The 19,069-nt window shown below is 34.5% G+C and overlaps 1 protein-coding gene across 1 annotated transcript in view; it reads right to left on the minus strand.

The window, feature by feature from the left end:
• Positions 1–215: 215 nt before the first annotated feature.
• LOC142229349 (uncharacterized) overlaps positions 216–19,069 on the minus strand; it is a 37,183-nt gene continuing 18,329 nt past the window's right edge. Inside the window, exon 2 of the mRNA XM_075299899.1 lies at positions 216–1,591. Coding sequence (XP_075156014.1) covers positions 509–1,591 — 1,083 coding nt within the window. The 3' untranslated portion in view covers positions 216–508. The remainder of the gene's footprint in view (positions 1,592–19,069) is intronic.

Consider the following 19,069-nt stretch of genomic DNA (forward strand, 5'->3'; position numbering starts at 1 on the left):
GTCATTTTAGGAATTACATATTTTCTATGTAAATGACGACAATCTAAAGATATTTATTATTATTCTTCGGATATGGAGCCGATATCTTGTGAACGAACATACACCCAAAATTCGCAGAAACGTAGTTATCTATCTATCCTATCTACTTACCATTTCAACTATTTAAGCCACATTTCTCCCAATTCTTTCCCACAGTGATATGAAAACGAATGAAATTTCATGATAGATTCAAGTTTATAAATAACATCACTTACGCTATGCATTTCATAGGATTATATTGACTTAGCAAAAATTGACTTATTTTAAATATTGTTACTATAGTAATTTCTTATTTACGATTAGTGTCTAATTTTGTCTTCGTAGAAAAATTGGCCAACAGAGCACTGCAACTGAAGAGTACACCCTCACTTATCCATCCATCCTTGCAATAACAAAGCATCCAGAAAGGAAATTAACAAAAACAATGGAGGAACTGAACGAACACATGAGATGCCCTCTAATCGTACTGCTATAATTTGGTGACCAAAAATAATTTGAGCCATAGGATTACTGCACCAAGACACAGCAATGGAGATTTCAAGTTGCTTGCCTTTGAACCTAAATTAGCCTGCATTAGATGCTCTTGACAAGGGGCTATTTCCGCCACTTGAACATCGGCCATACGACGACCGTTCATCTCAATGGGAGATATGCAGTAATTGTTCTGTATGAGAGCCACTGAAGAGTTGGGGGTTTTTGTGGCGAATGCACTCTCCAGTAAATTGTGCAATTGGCATCCACACGGGAAGTAATTGCCATCCAACTCCAGGTTGTCTACGCCGTCCAGACAAATGTCATCTGCTTCCGGTGTTTGCAGGAAATGGTTGCCATGTAATTTCAGATGCTTGATGGCAGCCGTGTCATTGAAATCCAGGGCCTCGATAATGTCAATTTTGTTGTTAAGCAGCTGAAGTGTATCCACCTGAGTTAGCCCGGCAAATGCCTCGCCACTGATTGCACCCAAATCTGACTCTTGTATGGTGAGCAGAAGTACGTTTGACAGACCACGAAATGTGTACGGCTGTATTTGCTCCAGATCCATATAAGCCAATTTGAGAAGGCCGACTGTGTACATGCCAAAGAAGGCATTTGGTTCGATGGTCCGTATTCCAGCCGGCAACAGTAGATGACCAACTTGAGTGAGGCTGGAAAATGCAAAGCTCTCAATTCGTAGTAGGGGATTATTGGTCAGCAGGATAAGTTTGACATTGGATGTTCCGGCAAATGCGTAAGCCTCAATATAGGCAATCTGATTGTGGCTTAGTAATATTGTTGAGAGGTTTTGTAGACCAGCAAATGCGAAACTGGTTACTACCTGTAGTGGAGTGTATTGTATGGAGAGCTCTTTCAGGCGAGGAAGGCCACGGAAAGCAAACTGCTTGATTTTAGTGATGTTGTTTCCATCCAAGGATAACTTCTTGAGAGAACGCAGACCTGCAAAGGAGTCTGGCTTAATGACGGCAAAGTGATTTTTCGTTAAAGACAGATGTTCAACGTTTGTAGGTAGATGGCGCAATGGTATATGATTCAATCCGCCAGTATTACATAGGACCTGTAATGAAACATATACAAGAATTACATCAAAAATCCAAAGAAAATATTATCTAAAATATCTAGCTAAGATAATTCCTCCTTTCTGCTGATAAGAATAAAATAACAACATTGTTTTCTTAACTACAGAGAAGTAATATGATTACCCCAAACCTGTTTCAAGAGCAAAATGTTTGGACGCTGAATATGGAACATGTTTTTAGTAATCATGTTATTTTCTCGTAAATTATGTCTCTGATTTCAGCCACCATGTATGTGTCTGCCAAGAAAACAACATTTTTGCAACAAAAATGTTCCATGTTCACTGTCCAAAAATAACATTTTGCTTTGGAAACATGTTTGGAGTGATCATATTTTTTCTCTGCGTGTACATAGAATACTAAAGATGGAATTTTATTTTATTTTCTTTGTATAGAAAGTCAATTCTGATTCAGACATATACATGGAAGGTTGGCGATATTTAAAAAGAATTATCTAAGCTTAAATGAAGTAATTGAAGTATTAGACGGCCGAGATATAAATCACTGGAAAAATCTTGTAAAATACATAAGTTACTGTTTACGATATAGAAACTTTCTTATAAATGAATTCAATTTAAAGCAAACATTATTGCCAGACGTTACAATCTAACATGACACATGAATTAAAATACATCTTCTTTATATTATCTTATATTATTTTATATTATAAACATACTCATATTGAAATTGTACAAACAAAATTTATATGATGAAATAAAGAAGTAATACATACATACATACATACATGGAAGAAAAAATGTGTTTTTATATGTTTGGATACAATAACAAGATGTTTGGGATAAACATTTTTAACACAAATGTGTTAGTACAAAAACCTTGTGTTTGAAAACTAGTATATTATGTTTGGAATCAATATGTTGATATGTTACAACACAATATGTTTAGGTGAATAAATATTTTAATAACAACGTTTGCACAGTAGCATACAATTCTTACAACAAACGCGAAAGTTTAACATAATAATATAATCAATACCGCCGCGAAGTAACATAACATATTTTTACCGTTCGGCCTGGCCGAACTTAGGGCCGTATGTACTTGTTTTTTGTTAGTTTGATATGACGTCTGTGAAAAAAAATTTAGTATACATCAAGTCATTGAACAGACAACATCATGCTAACCATTGCACCACGGCATGCCCGCCTTGCATACACAAGGTCGTGGGTTCGATTCCTGCTTCGACCGAACACCAAAAAGTTTTTCAGCGGTGGATTATCCCACCTCAGTAATGCTGGTGACATTTCTGAGGGGTTCAAAGCTTCTCTAAGTGGTTTCACTGCAATGTGGAACGCCGTTTGGACTCGGCTATAAAAAGGAAGTCCTTTGTCATTGAGCTTAACATGGAATCGGGCAGCACTCAGTGATAACAGAGAAGTTCAGCAATGTGGTATCACAATGGACTGAATAGTCTAAGTGAGCCTGATATATGGGCTGCCACCTAATCTAACCTATCATATTTTTTCATCGTGTTAAGATGATTTGCGGAAAGCATTAATTTTTTATTTTCATTGAAGAAAAGTGCTGCAGAGTCGCATTGAATTCTTGTGGAGACATATGCACTGTTAGAAAAATATGTTTTTCATATGTGCCGATATAAACAAAATGTGTTTCGGGTAGAATTATTTAAACACAATATATTTAAGTGCAAAAATGTAATGTTACTAAACTAGCATTAAATGTTTGGGACACATATGTTAATATGCTAGAATATATAATGTTTGGAACACAAATGTTTCATAAAAATAATATGTGTGAATGTAAACATATATAAATTTACAAATTTCGAGTAAACATATATATGTTGTGATATTTTATTCAGAGAGCGAAAAAATAGAGATGGAAACCGGGAGGGTTGACGAAAGATATCAACATAACACAGCGAGAGAATCAAAAGAGAGCAATTTCTATGAAACCGCTTGTATGTTGTTTCGGAAAACTGTTTTTTGTTTCATGTGTTTTGGCTATGCGCTTGGCATTAAAATGAGTATTCGGAGTAATGAGAATAGACATTCGGAACCAAGAGAATATACATTTGCAAAAACAGCATATGTTTTTGCCTTGAGAGCAGCATTTTATATATGTGTGGACATGTGTTTTGTTTATCATTTTGGTGGAGTGAAGTACATTTTACTTTCTTTAAAATCAATTATTAAAGAAAAGTAAACGTGAAAACATGGTCATTTTAGAGCGATAATGCCAACTTAATACCGACCTTAAAGGTCAAAGGTTAAGCACAAGATTATTAATAAATGTTATTTGTATTTCTAAATATGATAAATTTTAAATGCATATAAAATGGCGTTAAATATTGGTAAAAAACATCATGCCTAAATAAATTAATGTGTATGTTGTAAAATTGTTTATGCTTATACTCGACTTCACATTCTTCTTTTGTTAGAGTTTTTGAATTTCTTCGAAAATTTTAAACTCTTATACAAACATGTATTGGTTCAAAATTGTTATTTTTGCAATAAAAAAATTATATTTCATTCCATTTCGTTTATATTTTTGGAATATATGTCAAAATAAATGTAAAAAAAAATTTGGTGTTCGGTCGGATCAGGGATTGAACCCACGACCATTTGCATGCAGGCAGACATGCTAACCATTGCTCCACGTGGCCAACAAATGTATGTTTCTGTTAAATAATGTTATATTTGCATCGGCTCGTGGGCGCCGCAAGCTATGCTATATAAATATAATTTATAACGATAATTGTCTATTTATGACAATAACAGCTACGTAGCCTAGTGTATAGTGTGTTGGCTTACAAACTGTATGGTCCTCGGTTCGATTCTCCGTCTAGGCGAAAGGTAAAATTTATAAAATTGAATAATTACTTCAACATTGTTTGTATTACAGAAAAAGGTGCTAAGAACTAAAAAATCTCGTGGAAGTGAGTAAGATGTGTGGGAATATGCAATTAGCCAGAAATAATTTTTTTTTTGAGCACAATCTTCTTTGGGAGAAAATTTTTCCAAACATATAATATTTTTGGGCTCAAAATGCTTCCAAACATATAATATGTTCACGTAAAACAAACATAATAATATTTCGGCAATATCCAATAATATATGTGATTCCTGCAAAATATGTTTAGAACATATCCCTACGGGAAATGGATCAACCCCAGGACCGGTACAAGGTTAGTCCCTGGTGTGTATGGACCAGTCACAGTTGTGGTCCAAGCGTATGGAATGGACCGGTCACTTTAACATGGGTTTGTCATTGGCTGGGAAAATTTACGCTTTAGGACACAACTTGGACTCATCCCAAACGACACGTCCTGGAACAATTTAGTAGGACTATCCCATAGACAACTGCTCATGAAACAGTCTGGGACAAACCTGTAGGACCCTGTTTCCATCCGTAGCGCACCAGAAAGGAATATGTTGAACAATAACTAATTCTGATAGTTGTATTGTAGTAAAAGTGTGGATTCAAAAAGATTTTAATATCAAGTGAGTATAAATCAATCAATAAATTATATGACAATTAAAAATGTTGATAAACTGGAGCACTAGTACTAGTCCTTTAATGGGTCCATTAGTGGCAATTTGCACAAATTTCCCGTAGGGATGTTAGAGAAGCGATTTTTTTGAGGCTCTATCAGAAGCAACATGCAGAAGATGTTTTTAACGGTTCAGAAATAAGTCCCCGGTCTAATACATAGATGGGGTCGCTAGTATTAAATGCATATTATTTTTATATAGTACCAACTTTCAAATGATTCGTATCAAAATTTGACGTTTGTAAGTCAATTAGTTTGTGAGATAGAGCGTCTTTTGTGAAGCAACTTTTGTTATTGTGAAAAAAATGGAAAAAAAGGAATTTCGTGTTTTGATAAAATACTGTTTTCTGAAGGGGAAAATACGGTGGAAACAAAAACTTGGCTTGATAATGAATTTCCGGACTCTGCCCCAGGGAAATCAACAATAATTGATTGGTATGCAAAATTCAAGCGTGGTGAAATGAGCACGGAGGACGGTGAACGCAGTGGACGCCCGAAAGAGGTGGTTACCGACGAAAACATAAAAAAAAATCCACAAAATGGTTTTGAATGACCTAAAATGAAGTTGATCGAGATAGCGGCGGCCTTAAAGATATCAAAGGAACGTGTTGGTCATATTATTCATCAATATTTGGATATGCGGAAGCTCTGTGCAAAATGGGTGCCGCGCGAGCTCACATTTGACCAAAAACAACAACGTGTTGATGATTCTGAGCGGTGTTTGCAGCTGAATGGATGAAAAATGGCTCCACCACTACACTCCTGAGTCCAATCGACAGTCGGCTGAGTGGACAGCGACCGGTGAACCGTCTCCGAAGCGTGGAAAGACTCAAAAGTCCGCTGGCAAAGTAATGGCCTCTGTTTTTTGGGATGCGCATGGAATAATTTTTATCGATTATCTTGAGAAGAGAAAAACCATCAAAAGTGACTATATGGCGTTATTGGAGCGTTTGAAGGTCGAAATCGCGGCAAAACGGTCTCATATGAAGAAGAAACAAGTGTTGTTCCACCAAGACAACGCACCGTGCCACAAGTCATTGAGAACGATGGCAAAAATTCATGAATTGGGCTTCGAATTGCTTCCCCACCAACCGTATTCTCCAGATCTGGCCCCAGCGACTTTTTCTTGTTCTCAGACCTCAAAAGGATGCTCGCAGGGAAAAAAATTTGGCTGCAATGAAGAGGTGGTCGCCGAAACTTAGGCCTATTTTGAGGCAAAACCGAGTACTACCAAAATGGTATCAAAACATTGGAAGGTCGTTATAATCGTTGCATCGCTCTTGAAGGGAACTATGTTGAATAATAAAAACGAATATTGACAAAAAATGTGTTTTTCTTTGTTAGACCGGGGACTTATCAGCCAACCTGTTAATGATTTTTATGTGAGAAATGAAGAACGTGGAAGACCACCAAAAAAGGTTGAAGAGGCCGAATTGCAAACGATATTGGATGGAGATGACACTTTGAGTCAAAAGCAACTGGCGGCAATGTTAAATGTTGCACAACAAACAATTTCTGACCGTTTAAAAGCTTTCCCATTGATAATTAGTGTTTTATTTGAAAAAAAAGAGCCCATTTCATACCGGTATACATGGTATACATTATGCCGGTTTCAAATGTCAAATGTGTCTGAGAAATGCATCTTCCATGCTAAGAAATATCGCATTCGTATTTTCAAACATGAAACCTTTGTGCGCAACACAATATTTTTTTAGTGTACACAACAATATTATTTTTTTTATTAGAGTGCACACTGAAAAAAATATTGTCTTGAGGCCAAAGATTTATGTCTTTAATATACGAGTGTAAATTTTGCTTGGCATAGAAAACGCAATTCTCTGATATAAAGGTTTTTTCCTTGTCCAAAATACGATAATCTTTCCAATGAAGTCGTTTTTAGTTAAGCGATTCCACTAGATATGCTAATGTTCTCAAGACGTCAGATATCACTCCTGGTATCTGCTATAACGGGACGCTGCCTGATAGGCGATTTTGCAAAAACTATGGCACGAAGTATAATGACTACTGTATGACATGTCATAATGCGGAGGAAAAGAAATCAATGAAACACCTTTTGTGTGAGTGTTCTGCATTTTGTGTAAGGCGTAAGCGAATTTTATAGGCATATAGCTTTAGATTACTGGAGGACCTGGAGAACGTTAAAATAAGCAGTCTGCACGGACGAAAAAGACTGTTTTCCATATGTTTGGATGTAAAAGTTATATGTTTGGAACTCAAATTTTTTAACACAATATTTTTAAGTGCAAGCATATAATATTCATAAACTAGCATAAAATGTTAGGGACATATATGTTAATATGTTAGAACATATTATATTTGGAACATAAAATGTTTGTAAATATAATATGCTTAGTTGCAAACATATATTAATTTAGAAATAGCCTATAAACATATATGTGTTTAGAAAGAGATACCTAGAGAGTTTTAGTATAGCCCCACATATGCTGCAAGTAAAATAATGGAAGTAACCAATTGGTGCCTTAAAAATATATCCACACAAAGAAAATTTCATTAATTTCTAAGGTGAAACATAATATGTTTGAACAATACAAACAATATTTTGTTTGGACCAATCCTGAAAATATATATGCTTGAAGCAAAATGTGTTTGGGGTATATGTTACACACTGAAAAAAATATTGTCGTGAGGTCAAAGATTTCATGTCTTTAAAATACGAATGCAAATTTTGCTTAGCATAGAAGACGCATTTCTCTAATATAAAGTTTTTTCTTTGTCCAAAAGTCGATAATCTTTCCAATGAAGTAGTAATGTCCGTATAATTAAGTGATTTGGCTTAAAAATGGGTATCATAACATGAAAGAATTTTTTTTTGGGGTGAGGTCAACTTGACTTTATTAATTCAGAAAAATTCTTTAAAATTAATGAATTTGTCTTTAAATTTGTTGCCTTTTTGCGTCTTGACTCTAAAGCAAAAAATCGTTCAAATTTAGGACATGTTTTCTAAACTTTATTTTAAAGACGTTTTTTACTTGAAACATAGCATAATTTCTACTGGAAGTCGAGTCTTAATTTGGAAAATAAAGTTGTCGTTAACTCGTTTTTAGAGGAATTTAATAGCATATGAAGAAAAAAAGCTGAAAAATGAAAAATTAAAATTTGGTTCCTAGAAGCAAGTACACAAAACCCAAATTTAAAAGAGAATTGTGTCATAAAAGTATCCTTACTTGTATTCTCCGCTTCTTTGGGTCGGAATCAATACCAAATTTTTTAAAGTAAAGACAAAATCTTTGGAACCGGGCATGCTTTTTTTCAGTGCAGAAGGGATTTTTTAAGGGTGTGGTTGGTTCAACAGAAGAAAATAATAGAGAAGATTCAGTGGTTAAAACTAGAAGTGCCCATATGTAATAGGTACTTTTAGTTAATGTGGTATCACAATGGATTGAATAGTCTAAGTGAGCCAGAAACTTAATTGGGCTGCCACTTTAACCTAACCTAAGGTCAACAACTTTATTTTAAAGACTTTTTGTACTTGAAACATAGCACAACTTATACTTAAAGTCCAGTTGGAATTTGAAAATTTGAGGTGTAGTTAACAGGTTTTTATACTCCACCTCCACCATAGGATGGGGGTATATTAACCAGCGCGAAGCCTGAAGATTTTGCTGGAGTCGGAGTCGTAAAAATTTTGCTCGGAATCGGCTAAACTAAATTTTTAAAACACTTCACTAAAAAAGTTTTTACGCAAATTAGTTTCTATTGAGTTATTCATTCGATCAATGTACGGTATGACTGTAAATGAAAAACAACTTTCAATTACGAAGCTCATATTATGTTTCCTAAAATGTTAGACTAGCAGATGGGCTGAATCGATTAATTTTAATGGCGACAACCATAACAATTTATTTGAAATATTTCGAACAATCGATTTTATTTTTTATACCCACCACCAATATCGGTCCAGGTTTTGATACAGTCACCGTATAAACCGACCTCCCGATTTGGGGTCTTGGGCTTATAGAAAAAAAAAGTTTTTATCCAATTTGCCTGAAATTGGAAATCTAGAGGTATTTTAGAACCATAAAGAGGTGTGCCAAAAATGGTGAATATCGGTATATGTTCTGGTATAGCCCCCATATAGATCGATTTCCCGATTTTACTTCTTGGGCTTTTAGACTCCGTATTTGTTATCGAATTGGTCTGAAATTGGAAATCTAGAAGTATTTTGGGACCATGAAGAGGTGTGCCGAAAATGGTGAGTATCGGTCTATGGTTTGATATAGCCCCTATATAGACCGATCTCCCGATTTGACTTCTTGGACTGCTAGAATCCATAGTTTTTACCCAATTTGCCTGAAATTGGAAATCTAGAGGTATTTTAGAACCATAAAGAGGTGTGCCGAAAATTGTGAGTATAGGTACATGGTTTGATATAGCCCCTATATAGATGGATCTCCCGATTTTATTCTTGGGCGTATAGAGACCGTAGTTTTTATCCAATTTGCCTAAAATTGGAAATCTGGAGGTATTGTAGGACCATAAAGAGGTGCGCCGAAAATGGTGAGTATGGGGCAATGTTTTAGTATAGCCCCCACATAGACCGACCTCCCCATTTTACTTTTTAGACTTGTAGAAACCGTAGTTGTTGTCCAATATGCCTGAAATTGAAAATCTGGATGTTTTTAGGACTATAAATAGGTGTGCTAGAAATGATTTTATTGTTTGAGATTCTAGAAACCGTAGTTTTTATCCAATTTGTATGAAATTTGAAATCTAGAAGTATTTTAGGACCATGAAGAGGTGTGCCGAAAACGGTGAGTATCGGTCCATGCTTTAGTATAGCCCCCCAAAAGACCGATCTCCCGATTTAACTCGTTGGGTTTCTACAAACTGTAGTTTTTATCGATTTGCCAGAAATTGTAAATATACTAAATAGTATTTTAGACCCACAAAAACGTATATCGGATTTAGTTTTTATCCGTCCATTTGGTAAGGTTCCATATAGACCGATTTAATTTCTTAATCATGAAAATTGCTTAAATTGCTGAATATAAAATTTCCAGATTTGACTTCTCGTAATCATTTAAAAAATGGGGTTGAAAATCTACAGATTTTAGATATCAAATCAAGGCGTTATTTCATCATTTTCTTGCACACTTACAAGAGATGTTAATGATTCCTTTAGAACTCAAACAAAAAGGGTTCTTACAAATCCAGAATCTGATATAGTCTTCATAGGTAAAATCTTTAAATTTAACTTCAGGAAGTGTACTGGTTGAACTGCTCTCCTTGGAAGAATATCTGTCATCAAAACCCCCGAAATTTAAGATTCGGCCCGGAACTTACAGCTATATATACTTGTTTAATTTTATTTTAAGACCATATACCTATATACATATGTCGAATATTGGAAGAAATTTTTTTCAAAATTTTATTTCTATAGAAAATTTTGTTAAAATTTTATTTCTATAGAAAACTTTATCAAAATTTTATTTCTTTAGCAAATTTTCTCAAAATTTTATTTCTTACCGATGCTCATTGATACTCACTGCTAAGTCGAAAACTTGTAAAAATGACTCAAATTTTCCTATACCTCTAATACATATCTATCAAATGATGAATCATAATGCATTTTTGCGAAATTGTTTAAAAAATTATAAATATATCCTACCCCACACTGTGCCCAAGATTTTGTAAAAGTCTGACAAAATATTGTCCAAATTGGTCCATAATGTGTTGAGGGGTATAATACAATCAGCCCCGTCCGGTTTTTAACATTCTTTACTTGTCTATAAAACATTATTTTATGTATTAAACATAGGACCGACATTGCCCTAATTTGAAATATAGAGTTCAATTGGTATCAAATGTGAAATTAAGATCTTTTTTGCACACATAAATAAATACGATAATTTATATCGATCAATTTACGGAACTACAAATTTGTGGTATTAAAATGAGATTTAGCTATATTACCCGGAGTCGACCCTGGTGTCGGAGTCGAGGCTGATGAAAAATGCTTAAGTCGGAGTCGGTGTCGGGCAAAATTGGCTCGACTCCACAGCCCAGATATTAACTTTGTCATTCCGTTTCTAACATATCGAAATATTGGTCTCAGACCCCATAAAGTATGGGTCGTGGCAAACTTTTGAGTCAATCTGGCTATGTCCGTCCGTCCGTTTGTTGAAATCACTTCCGTAGGAAATTGCAAATGGGCCATATCGGACCACCAAACAAGCCACCCCGAGATTTAAATTGCGGATCCTCTTTGAGATTGATCCTCCGGATCCTTTTGTACGATTTGGTTGAAATTGGGTACGTAACGTCAATAAATGCTCCCATATAAACTGATCCCCAGATTTAGTTTGCGGAGCCTCTTGGATGTGTAAATTTCATCTGATCCGGTTGGAATTTGGTACGTGACGTCAACGTGTGGTCTTTAACCACCATTTCGGCCCATAATTATATATAGCTCCCTGTATAAACCGATCCCCTGATTTGATTTTCGGAGTATCCTGCAGGCGTTTTAAATTTTGCTCCCTAATTGCCGAACGAAAATTGATTCATATCGGTTCATATTTATTTTTAAATTCCTCCATATAAAACGATCCAGAACTGAATTGGCTGTCTGGTTCCAAAGACTTTATCTTTACTCTAATGATTTGGTTTTGATTCTGAGACAAAGAAGCGGAGAAACGAAGTTGGATTGATTTAAGACAAAATTCTCTTTTAAATTTTAGTTTTTAATACATAAATTCTTTCTTTTCTGCTTTTCTCTATGTCCTATCAGAGTCCTTTAAAAACGTATTAACGACTCGAATTCAAGTGGAAATTATGCTATGTTTCAAATAAAAACGTCTTTAAAATAAAGAGTTTAAAGACGATATAATTAATTTTAAAGATTTTTTTCAGAATTGCTAAAGCCAACCATATTCATTAAAACCATTTTTAAGTCTAATCAGTAAATTTGAGGACAAATCGACTTCATTAAAAACTTTATCAACTTGTGTACAAGGAAAAATTGTTATATCTGAGAAATGTGTCATCTATGCTAAGCAAAACATCTCATTCGTATATATATTTTTATATAATATTTTTTTTTCAGCTTAAAACCAAAAATAAATCTGGCAGATCAGATTTACTCAAAAAATGTATTTTATTCTAAATTAATTCTTAAAGCAAAATTACTGTGAACAAAATACTATTTTTGCGCTATAATTCCAACTTATTACACTGAAAAAAAGCATGCGCGGTTGTAAAGATTTTGTCTTTACTTTAACAATTTTGGTATTTATTCCGATCCAAAGAAGCGGAGAATACAAGTACACAAGACACAATTCTCTTTTAAATTTGGGTTTTGTGTACTTGCTTCTAAGAAGCAAATTTTAATTTTTCGTTTTTTTCAGCCTTTTTCTTTATATGTTATCCTTTAAAAACGAGTTAACAATAACTTTATTTTCCAAAATTCAGACTCGACTTCCAGTAGAAATTATGTTATGTTTCAAGTAAAAACGTCTTTAAAATAAAGTGTTAAAAAATATGTTCTATTTTTGAACGATTTTTTGCTTTGTAGTCAAGATGCAAAAAGACAATAAATTTAAAGACAATTTCATTAATTTTAAAGAAATTTTATGAAATATTAAAGTCAAGTTGACCTTACCCCAAAAATTTTTTCTTTCATGTTATGATACCCATTTTTAAGTAAAATCACTTAATTATAAGGACAATACGACTACATTGAAAAGTTTATCGACTTTTGGACAAAGAAAAGAACTTTATATTAGAGGAATGCGTCTTTTATGCTAAGCAAAATTTGCATTCGTATTTTAAGGACATGAAATCTTTGGCCTCACAACAATATTTTTTTTAGTGTATATAGCATAGTGCAATACTTTTTTTTTAATTTCGATCTTGACTAGTCAAACATTAGAAAAGATTAACGTGGGTTATTTTCACGCTTACTTTTAGACGGTAAGAGTACACACTGATAACATTATGGTAAAAAAAAAATAGAAGTGCTCGCAAATATGATATTTGATTCGCGAACTCGATTATCTGTTAAGAATCCAATCATACATACACTCATGATAATGATGGTATTTAATCCGAGTCAAAGAAGCAGAGAATTGAAGTAAGGATAAAGTTTTTGCGTACTTGATTTTAGGAAATAAATTTTAATTTATTCTTCCTTTTAACTTTTTAAAAACGTCTTGAAAATAACTTAAATTTTCAAATTCAGACTCGAAATTATAATATGTCTCAAGTAAAAACGTCTTTAAAATAAAGCGATGAAAAACATGTCCTAATTTGAAATGAATTTTTGAATCAAGTTGACCTTCAAACATACTATGGCTTATCGACAATACTTTTTCAGTGTAATTCTAATTTTAACGCTATTTGCAATCGAAATGTGTAAAATATTTTACAGTGTAAATGTATGCCATTAATCTATGTTTGTTTGTTTGTTTGTTTGTATGTACCGAGTTGGCTCCGAAACGGCTGAACCGATTTACTTGAAACTTTCAGAGATCGTAGGGGTCGCTCATGTGGTGAAAAAAGGGTACCTCATTTTTTGACACCTGACACCTGACAAAGGGACCTCCCCTTTGTCGGACTTTTTGAAAATTGGACCAAAGTTGACCGATTTGCTTGAAATTTTCATTGAAGGTTGTGTTTGGTATCTAGACAAAGATCCGCTACTTTACATTTCGATATTTGGTGGCGGAGGGGGACCTCCCCTTTGTTCAACTTTTTTTAAAGTACAGTGAAAAAACTAAAATTCTCTAAATTATCTGAGATTTACAGAGAACATGCGGTGATGTTATGGAATTAATATGGGGTACCTGATGGTTTCATATGTGGACGGGGAGGGGGACCTCCCCCTTGCCCTACTTTTTTAAACTTGGAACAAAATTATGCGATTTGCTTGAAATTTTCATTGAATATTGGGGTTGGCATCTAGACAAAAATCCGCTACATTATTTTTCGATATTTGGTCAGGGAGGGGGCCACCCCTTTGCCGGACTTTTTTTTAAAGTACAGTGAAAACAAAACTAAACTCCCCCGACTGAAATTTTACGGAAAAATGAGTGAGGTTATGATATTTATATCAGGTTCCTAATTTTTTAATAAAAATAAAAGGTCATAGGGAGACATCCGCTTCTCTTAAGTAACTACATACAGAGAAACAATTAAACTTTACCGAGTTACTTGAAATTTACAGAGGACTGGGGAGAGGTTACGATATTAATAGTTGATACCTGATTTTGTGATATTTGGACGGAAGAGAGGCCGCCCCTTTAGGCTTATAATTTGCTTGACATTTTCTGGGACGTTTACAAAAGATACGCTACATCACTTTTCGATATTTGGTCGGGGAGTAGGTCCTCCTCTAAAATTGCAAAAAAAAAAAAAAACAACAATTCTTAAGTTTTCTTGAAATTTACAAAGGCAGTGGAGGAAGGTTATGAACGAAGGGAAGTTTCAAGAATTTTCAGGGAAGGTAAGGGGTGCTATTCACTACGGTGTTTGTCGATATTGTATCGGGGAAAGTGACAACCCTTTAAAACAATAAGCAAAATTTAAACATCTCCGATCTACTTGAAATTTACAGGGAACGTGGGGAGAGGTGATTCAATTTATACATTTCCTGGACAGGTCTAATATAAAAAGTGCTCTCTATTTCACTAAAGCCAATTTAACTTTGTTTTAGTTCATGGAATTATTATGTTTGGAGAAAGTTTCCATTACTATAATAATTTTTCGCGTACGTTAGTTAAATTAACTAAAAAACGGGAAAAAATTATACACAAATTAAGCATAGAGATTTACTAAACTCGTATTTCTCACAAAAAAGTTCATTATTTCTTCAAATTTGTAAATTTTATTACAAATGCATCCACCATGAACTTCGTATGTCACTAAAAAGACATCCTTGCAATTTTGAACTCCAATTTTTTCCTTCAGACTACAAAATTTTCTTTAACAAGTGAAAAAACTGATTGAAGTCTAATAAATTTTCTTGAATTTGTCGAAAAATATTTACTTGTTTGTGTGATATCGGCGTGATGCCAACATTTGTAATACTGTTTAGTTAAAATTTTCTAAATATGTTATATTCAAAATTTTCTAAAATTAACCAAAAGTTTTCTTCCTAGTCGGTTCACTGCTTTTTCAGTGTACATCAGTAAGTTCGGCCGGGCCGAATCTTAAGTACCCACCTCCATGAATCAAATATAATAGTTTCTTTTGAAAATTCTTCGTCGTAGCGGCTTACTTGACAATATATAGAATTTCAGGGGATTTTATGACAAATATTCTCCCAAGCAGATCAGTTCAACCAGTACGCTTCCCGAAGATACATTTAAAAATTTTACCTGAAATTTTACATTCAGTTTCAAGCAATTTTCATGATCAGTGCGCATTCTATATCGGTCTATATGGCGATTCTAGAATCTAGACCCCAAATCGGAGGACCGGTTTTTAATGGGGCTATATCAAAACCTGTACCGATGCACAATATATTCAGCACACCTATTTATAGTCCTAGAGAAACTCCAGATATTCAGGCAAATTGGATATAAACTACGGTTTCTGGAATCGAGAGATCGGTCTATTAATCCATATCGGCCGTATTAATCCATATCGGGCGAAAGATATATATGGGAGCTATATCTAAATCTGAACCGATTTCAATAAAAGTTGGCACACTTGACTATAGTACTAATTGTTCTTCTTGTGCAAAATTTTAAGCAAATTAGGGTAAAACTCTGGCTTCTGGGGCCATATAAGTACATATCGGCCGAAATATATATACGGGAGCTATGTCAAAAAATCGTGTGTACCTACTCAATGTTTTTTTTTTTTTATAATTTTTGTTTTTCGCTGCAAAAAAGTTAAAAAATGAAATGGTCACGAAAAAAATGTACATGGTCTTTATGGCCATGTAATAGTTCTAGAAATGTCTATACCTATCCAATAAAAATACTTTTTTTCCAGCAAAAAAGTCGAAAAATTGAATGGTCAGGTACATGATTTTCCTAACCATGTAATGGTCTCAAATTCTATCATTTAAATAGTAGAACATGTTTGCGCCATTTGAGAACCATTTAAATGTTTATTGCCAGCATAACTTTTTCTCTGCTCGAAAACTATTTTTGCAAAGATATAATATATGGTTTTTGCGACATTTATATGCTCTATGTAAGCATTAAATGGGTGCGGCAACCATATCCAAACATGTCTTTTCTGTGTGTGTATGAAACGCCGAGAAGGAAACAAATGAAATTAAAATGTTGCCTGCCACCTAAAAAATGGTATCATTGCAGCGGGCAGAAAAGAATTCAAATGAGCAAACAGGGCAATCGCAGCACTCTCGTTTGTCGGTAGTACAGAAAATGCACGCAATTTTCCTCTATGCGTGACACTAATTTCACAACAGAATTCGATGCCTTTTCGCACTTTTGCCTGCTTTTTTTAGAAAAGAACCAAAAAAGTTCATTTCCGGGCAAAATGCAAAAAAAGTGTGCATTTTTATACCCTGCTCCACACTGTGGACCAGGGTATCATAAGTTAGTGCATATGTTTGCAACACCCAGAAGGAGACGAGATAGGCACATGGTGTCTTTGGCAAAAATGCTCAGGATGGGCTCTTGAGTCGATATAGCGATGTCCGTCTGTCCCTGAACACATTTTTGTAATCAAAGTCTAGGTCGCAGTTTTAGTCCAATCGACTTCAAATTTGGCACAAGTATGTGTTTTGGCTCAGAATATATCCCTATTGATTTTGGAAGAATTCGGTTAAGACTTAGATATAGCTCACATATATATATTTCCCCCGATATTAACTTATATGGCCCCAGAAGCCAGATTTTTACCCTAATTTACTTAAAATTTTGCACAAGAAGAAGAATGAGTACTATAGTCAAGTGTGTCAAATTTTATTGAAATCGGTTCAGATTTAGATATAGCTCCCATATATATCTTTCGCCCGATATGGACTAATACGGTCCCAGAGGCCAGAGTTTTATCCCAATTTGGTTGAAATTTTGCACAGGGAGTAGAATTAGCATTGTAGCCAAATTTGGTTGAAATCGCTTCAGATTTAGATATATCTCCCATATATAGCTTTCGCCCGATTTACACTCATATGACCACGGAGGCCAATTTTTAACTCCGATTTAGTTGAAATTTTGCACAGGGAGTAGAATTAGCATTGTTGCTATGCGTGCCAAATTTGGTTGAAATCGGTTCAGATTTAGATATAGCTCCCATATATATGTTTTTCTGATTTCGACAAAAATGGTCAAAATACCAACATTTTCCTTGTAAAATCGCCACTGCTTAGTCGAAAAGTTGTAAAAATGGCTCTAGTTTGTCTAAACTTCTAATACATATATATCGAGCGATAAATCATAAATAAACTTTTTCGAAGTTTCCTTAAAATTGCTTCAGATTTAAACGTTTCCCATATTTTTTTACTAACATTGTGTTTCACCCTAGTGCATTTGAGTCTGTAGACTTAAATTTTGAGTCTATAGAATTTGTAGAAGTCTATCAAACTCTGTCCAGATCGAGAGATATTAAAATGTATGTATTTAAGATAAACCTTTTATATATAGCACCCAACACAATTGACGGATGTGGTATGGTATCGAAAATTTAGATCTACAAAGTGGTGCAGGGTATAATATAGTCGGCCCCACCCGACTTTAGACTTTCCTTACTTGTTTGAATCTATATTTGGAGCAATTCCTAAAGGTGAGTACTAAGTTTAGCCGCTAAAATCAAAAATAAACAAGTATATACGGCCGTAAGTTCGGCAGGCCGAAGCTTATGTACCCTCCATCATGGATTGCGTAGAAACTTCTTCTAAACACTGCCATCCACAATCGAATTACTTAAGTTGCGGTAACGCTTGCCGATGGCAAGGTATCTTAAAACCTCCTAACACCATCTTCTAAATTGTATGTAAGTCCGTACGTGGTATATATTAAATCAAAAAAGATCGATCCAATACGTATATAATTCAGTTTGACAAAGTAGACATAAAATGTTGACAACATTTCCTACAGAAATAAAATTTTAACAAAATTTTCTATAGAAATAAAATTTTCACAAAATTTTATATAGAAATAAAATTGTGACAATGATGAAAATTTTATTATGAACCGAATAAAATTTTAACAAAATTTTCTCTAGAAATAAAATTTTGACAAAATTTTCTATAGAAATAAAATTTTGGTAGATTATTTTTGGCTCTAGTGGCAACCATGATTATGAACCGATCTGGACCAATTGTTGTGTGATTGGACCAATTTTGGTATGGTTGTTAGCGACCATATACTAACAACACGTGCCTAATTTGAACCGGATCGGAATTTAACTCCTCCAAGAGGCTCCGGAGGTCAAATCTGGAGAATGTTTTATATGGGGGCTATATATAATTATGGACCGATATGGGCCAATTCCGGCACGGTTGTTAAAGATCATATACTAACACCATGTTCCAAATTACAACCGGATTGGATGAAATTTGCTTCTCTTGGAGACTTCGCAAGCCAAATCTGGGGATCGGTTTATATGGGGGCTATATATAATTATGAACCGATGTGGACCAATTTTTGCATGGTTGTTAGAGACCATATACCAACATCATGTACCAAATTTCAGCCGGATCGGATGAAATTTGCTTCTCTTTGAGGCTCCGCAAGCCAAATCTGGGGATCGGTTTATATGGGGGCTATATATAATTATGGACCGATGTGGACTAATTTTTGCATGATTGTTAGAGACCATATACCAACACCATGTACCAAATTTCAGCCGGATCGGATGAAATTTGCTTCTCTTTTAGGCTCCGCAAGCCAAATCTGGCGATCGGTTTATATGGGGGCTATATATAATTATGGACCGATGGGGACCAATTTTTGCATGGTTGTTAGAGACC

The sequence above is a fragment of the Haematobia irritans genome, chromosome 3 (assembly GCF_050003625.1).
Source record: "Haematobia irritans isolate KBUSLIRL chromosome 3, ASM5000362v1, whole genome shotgun sequence".
Taxonomy (NCBI): Eukaryota; Metazoa; Arthropoda; class Insecta; order Diptera; family Muscidae; genus Haematobia; species Haematobia irritans.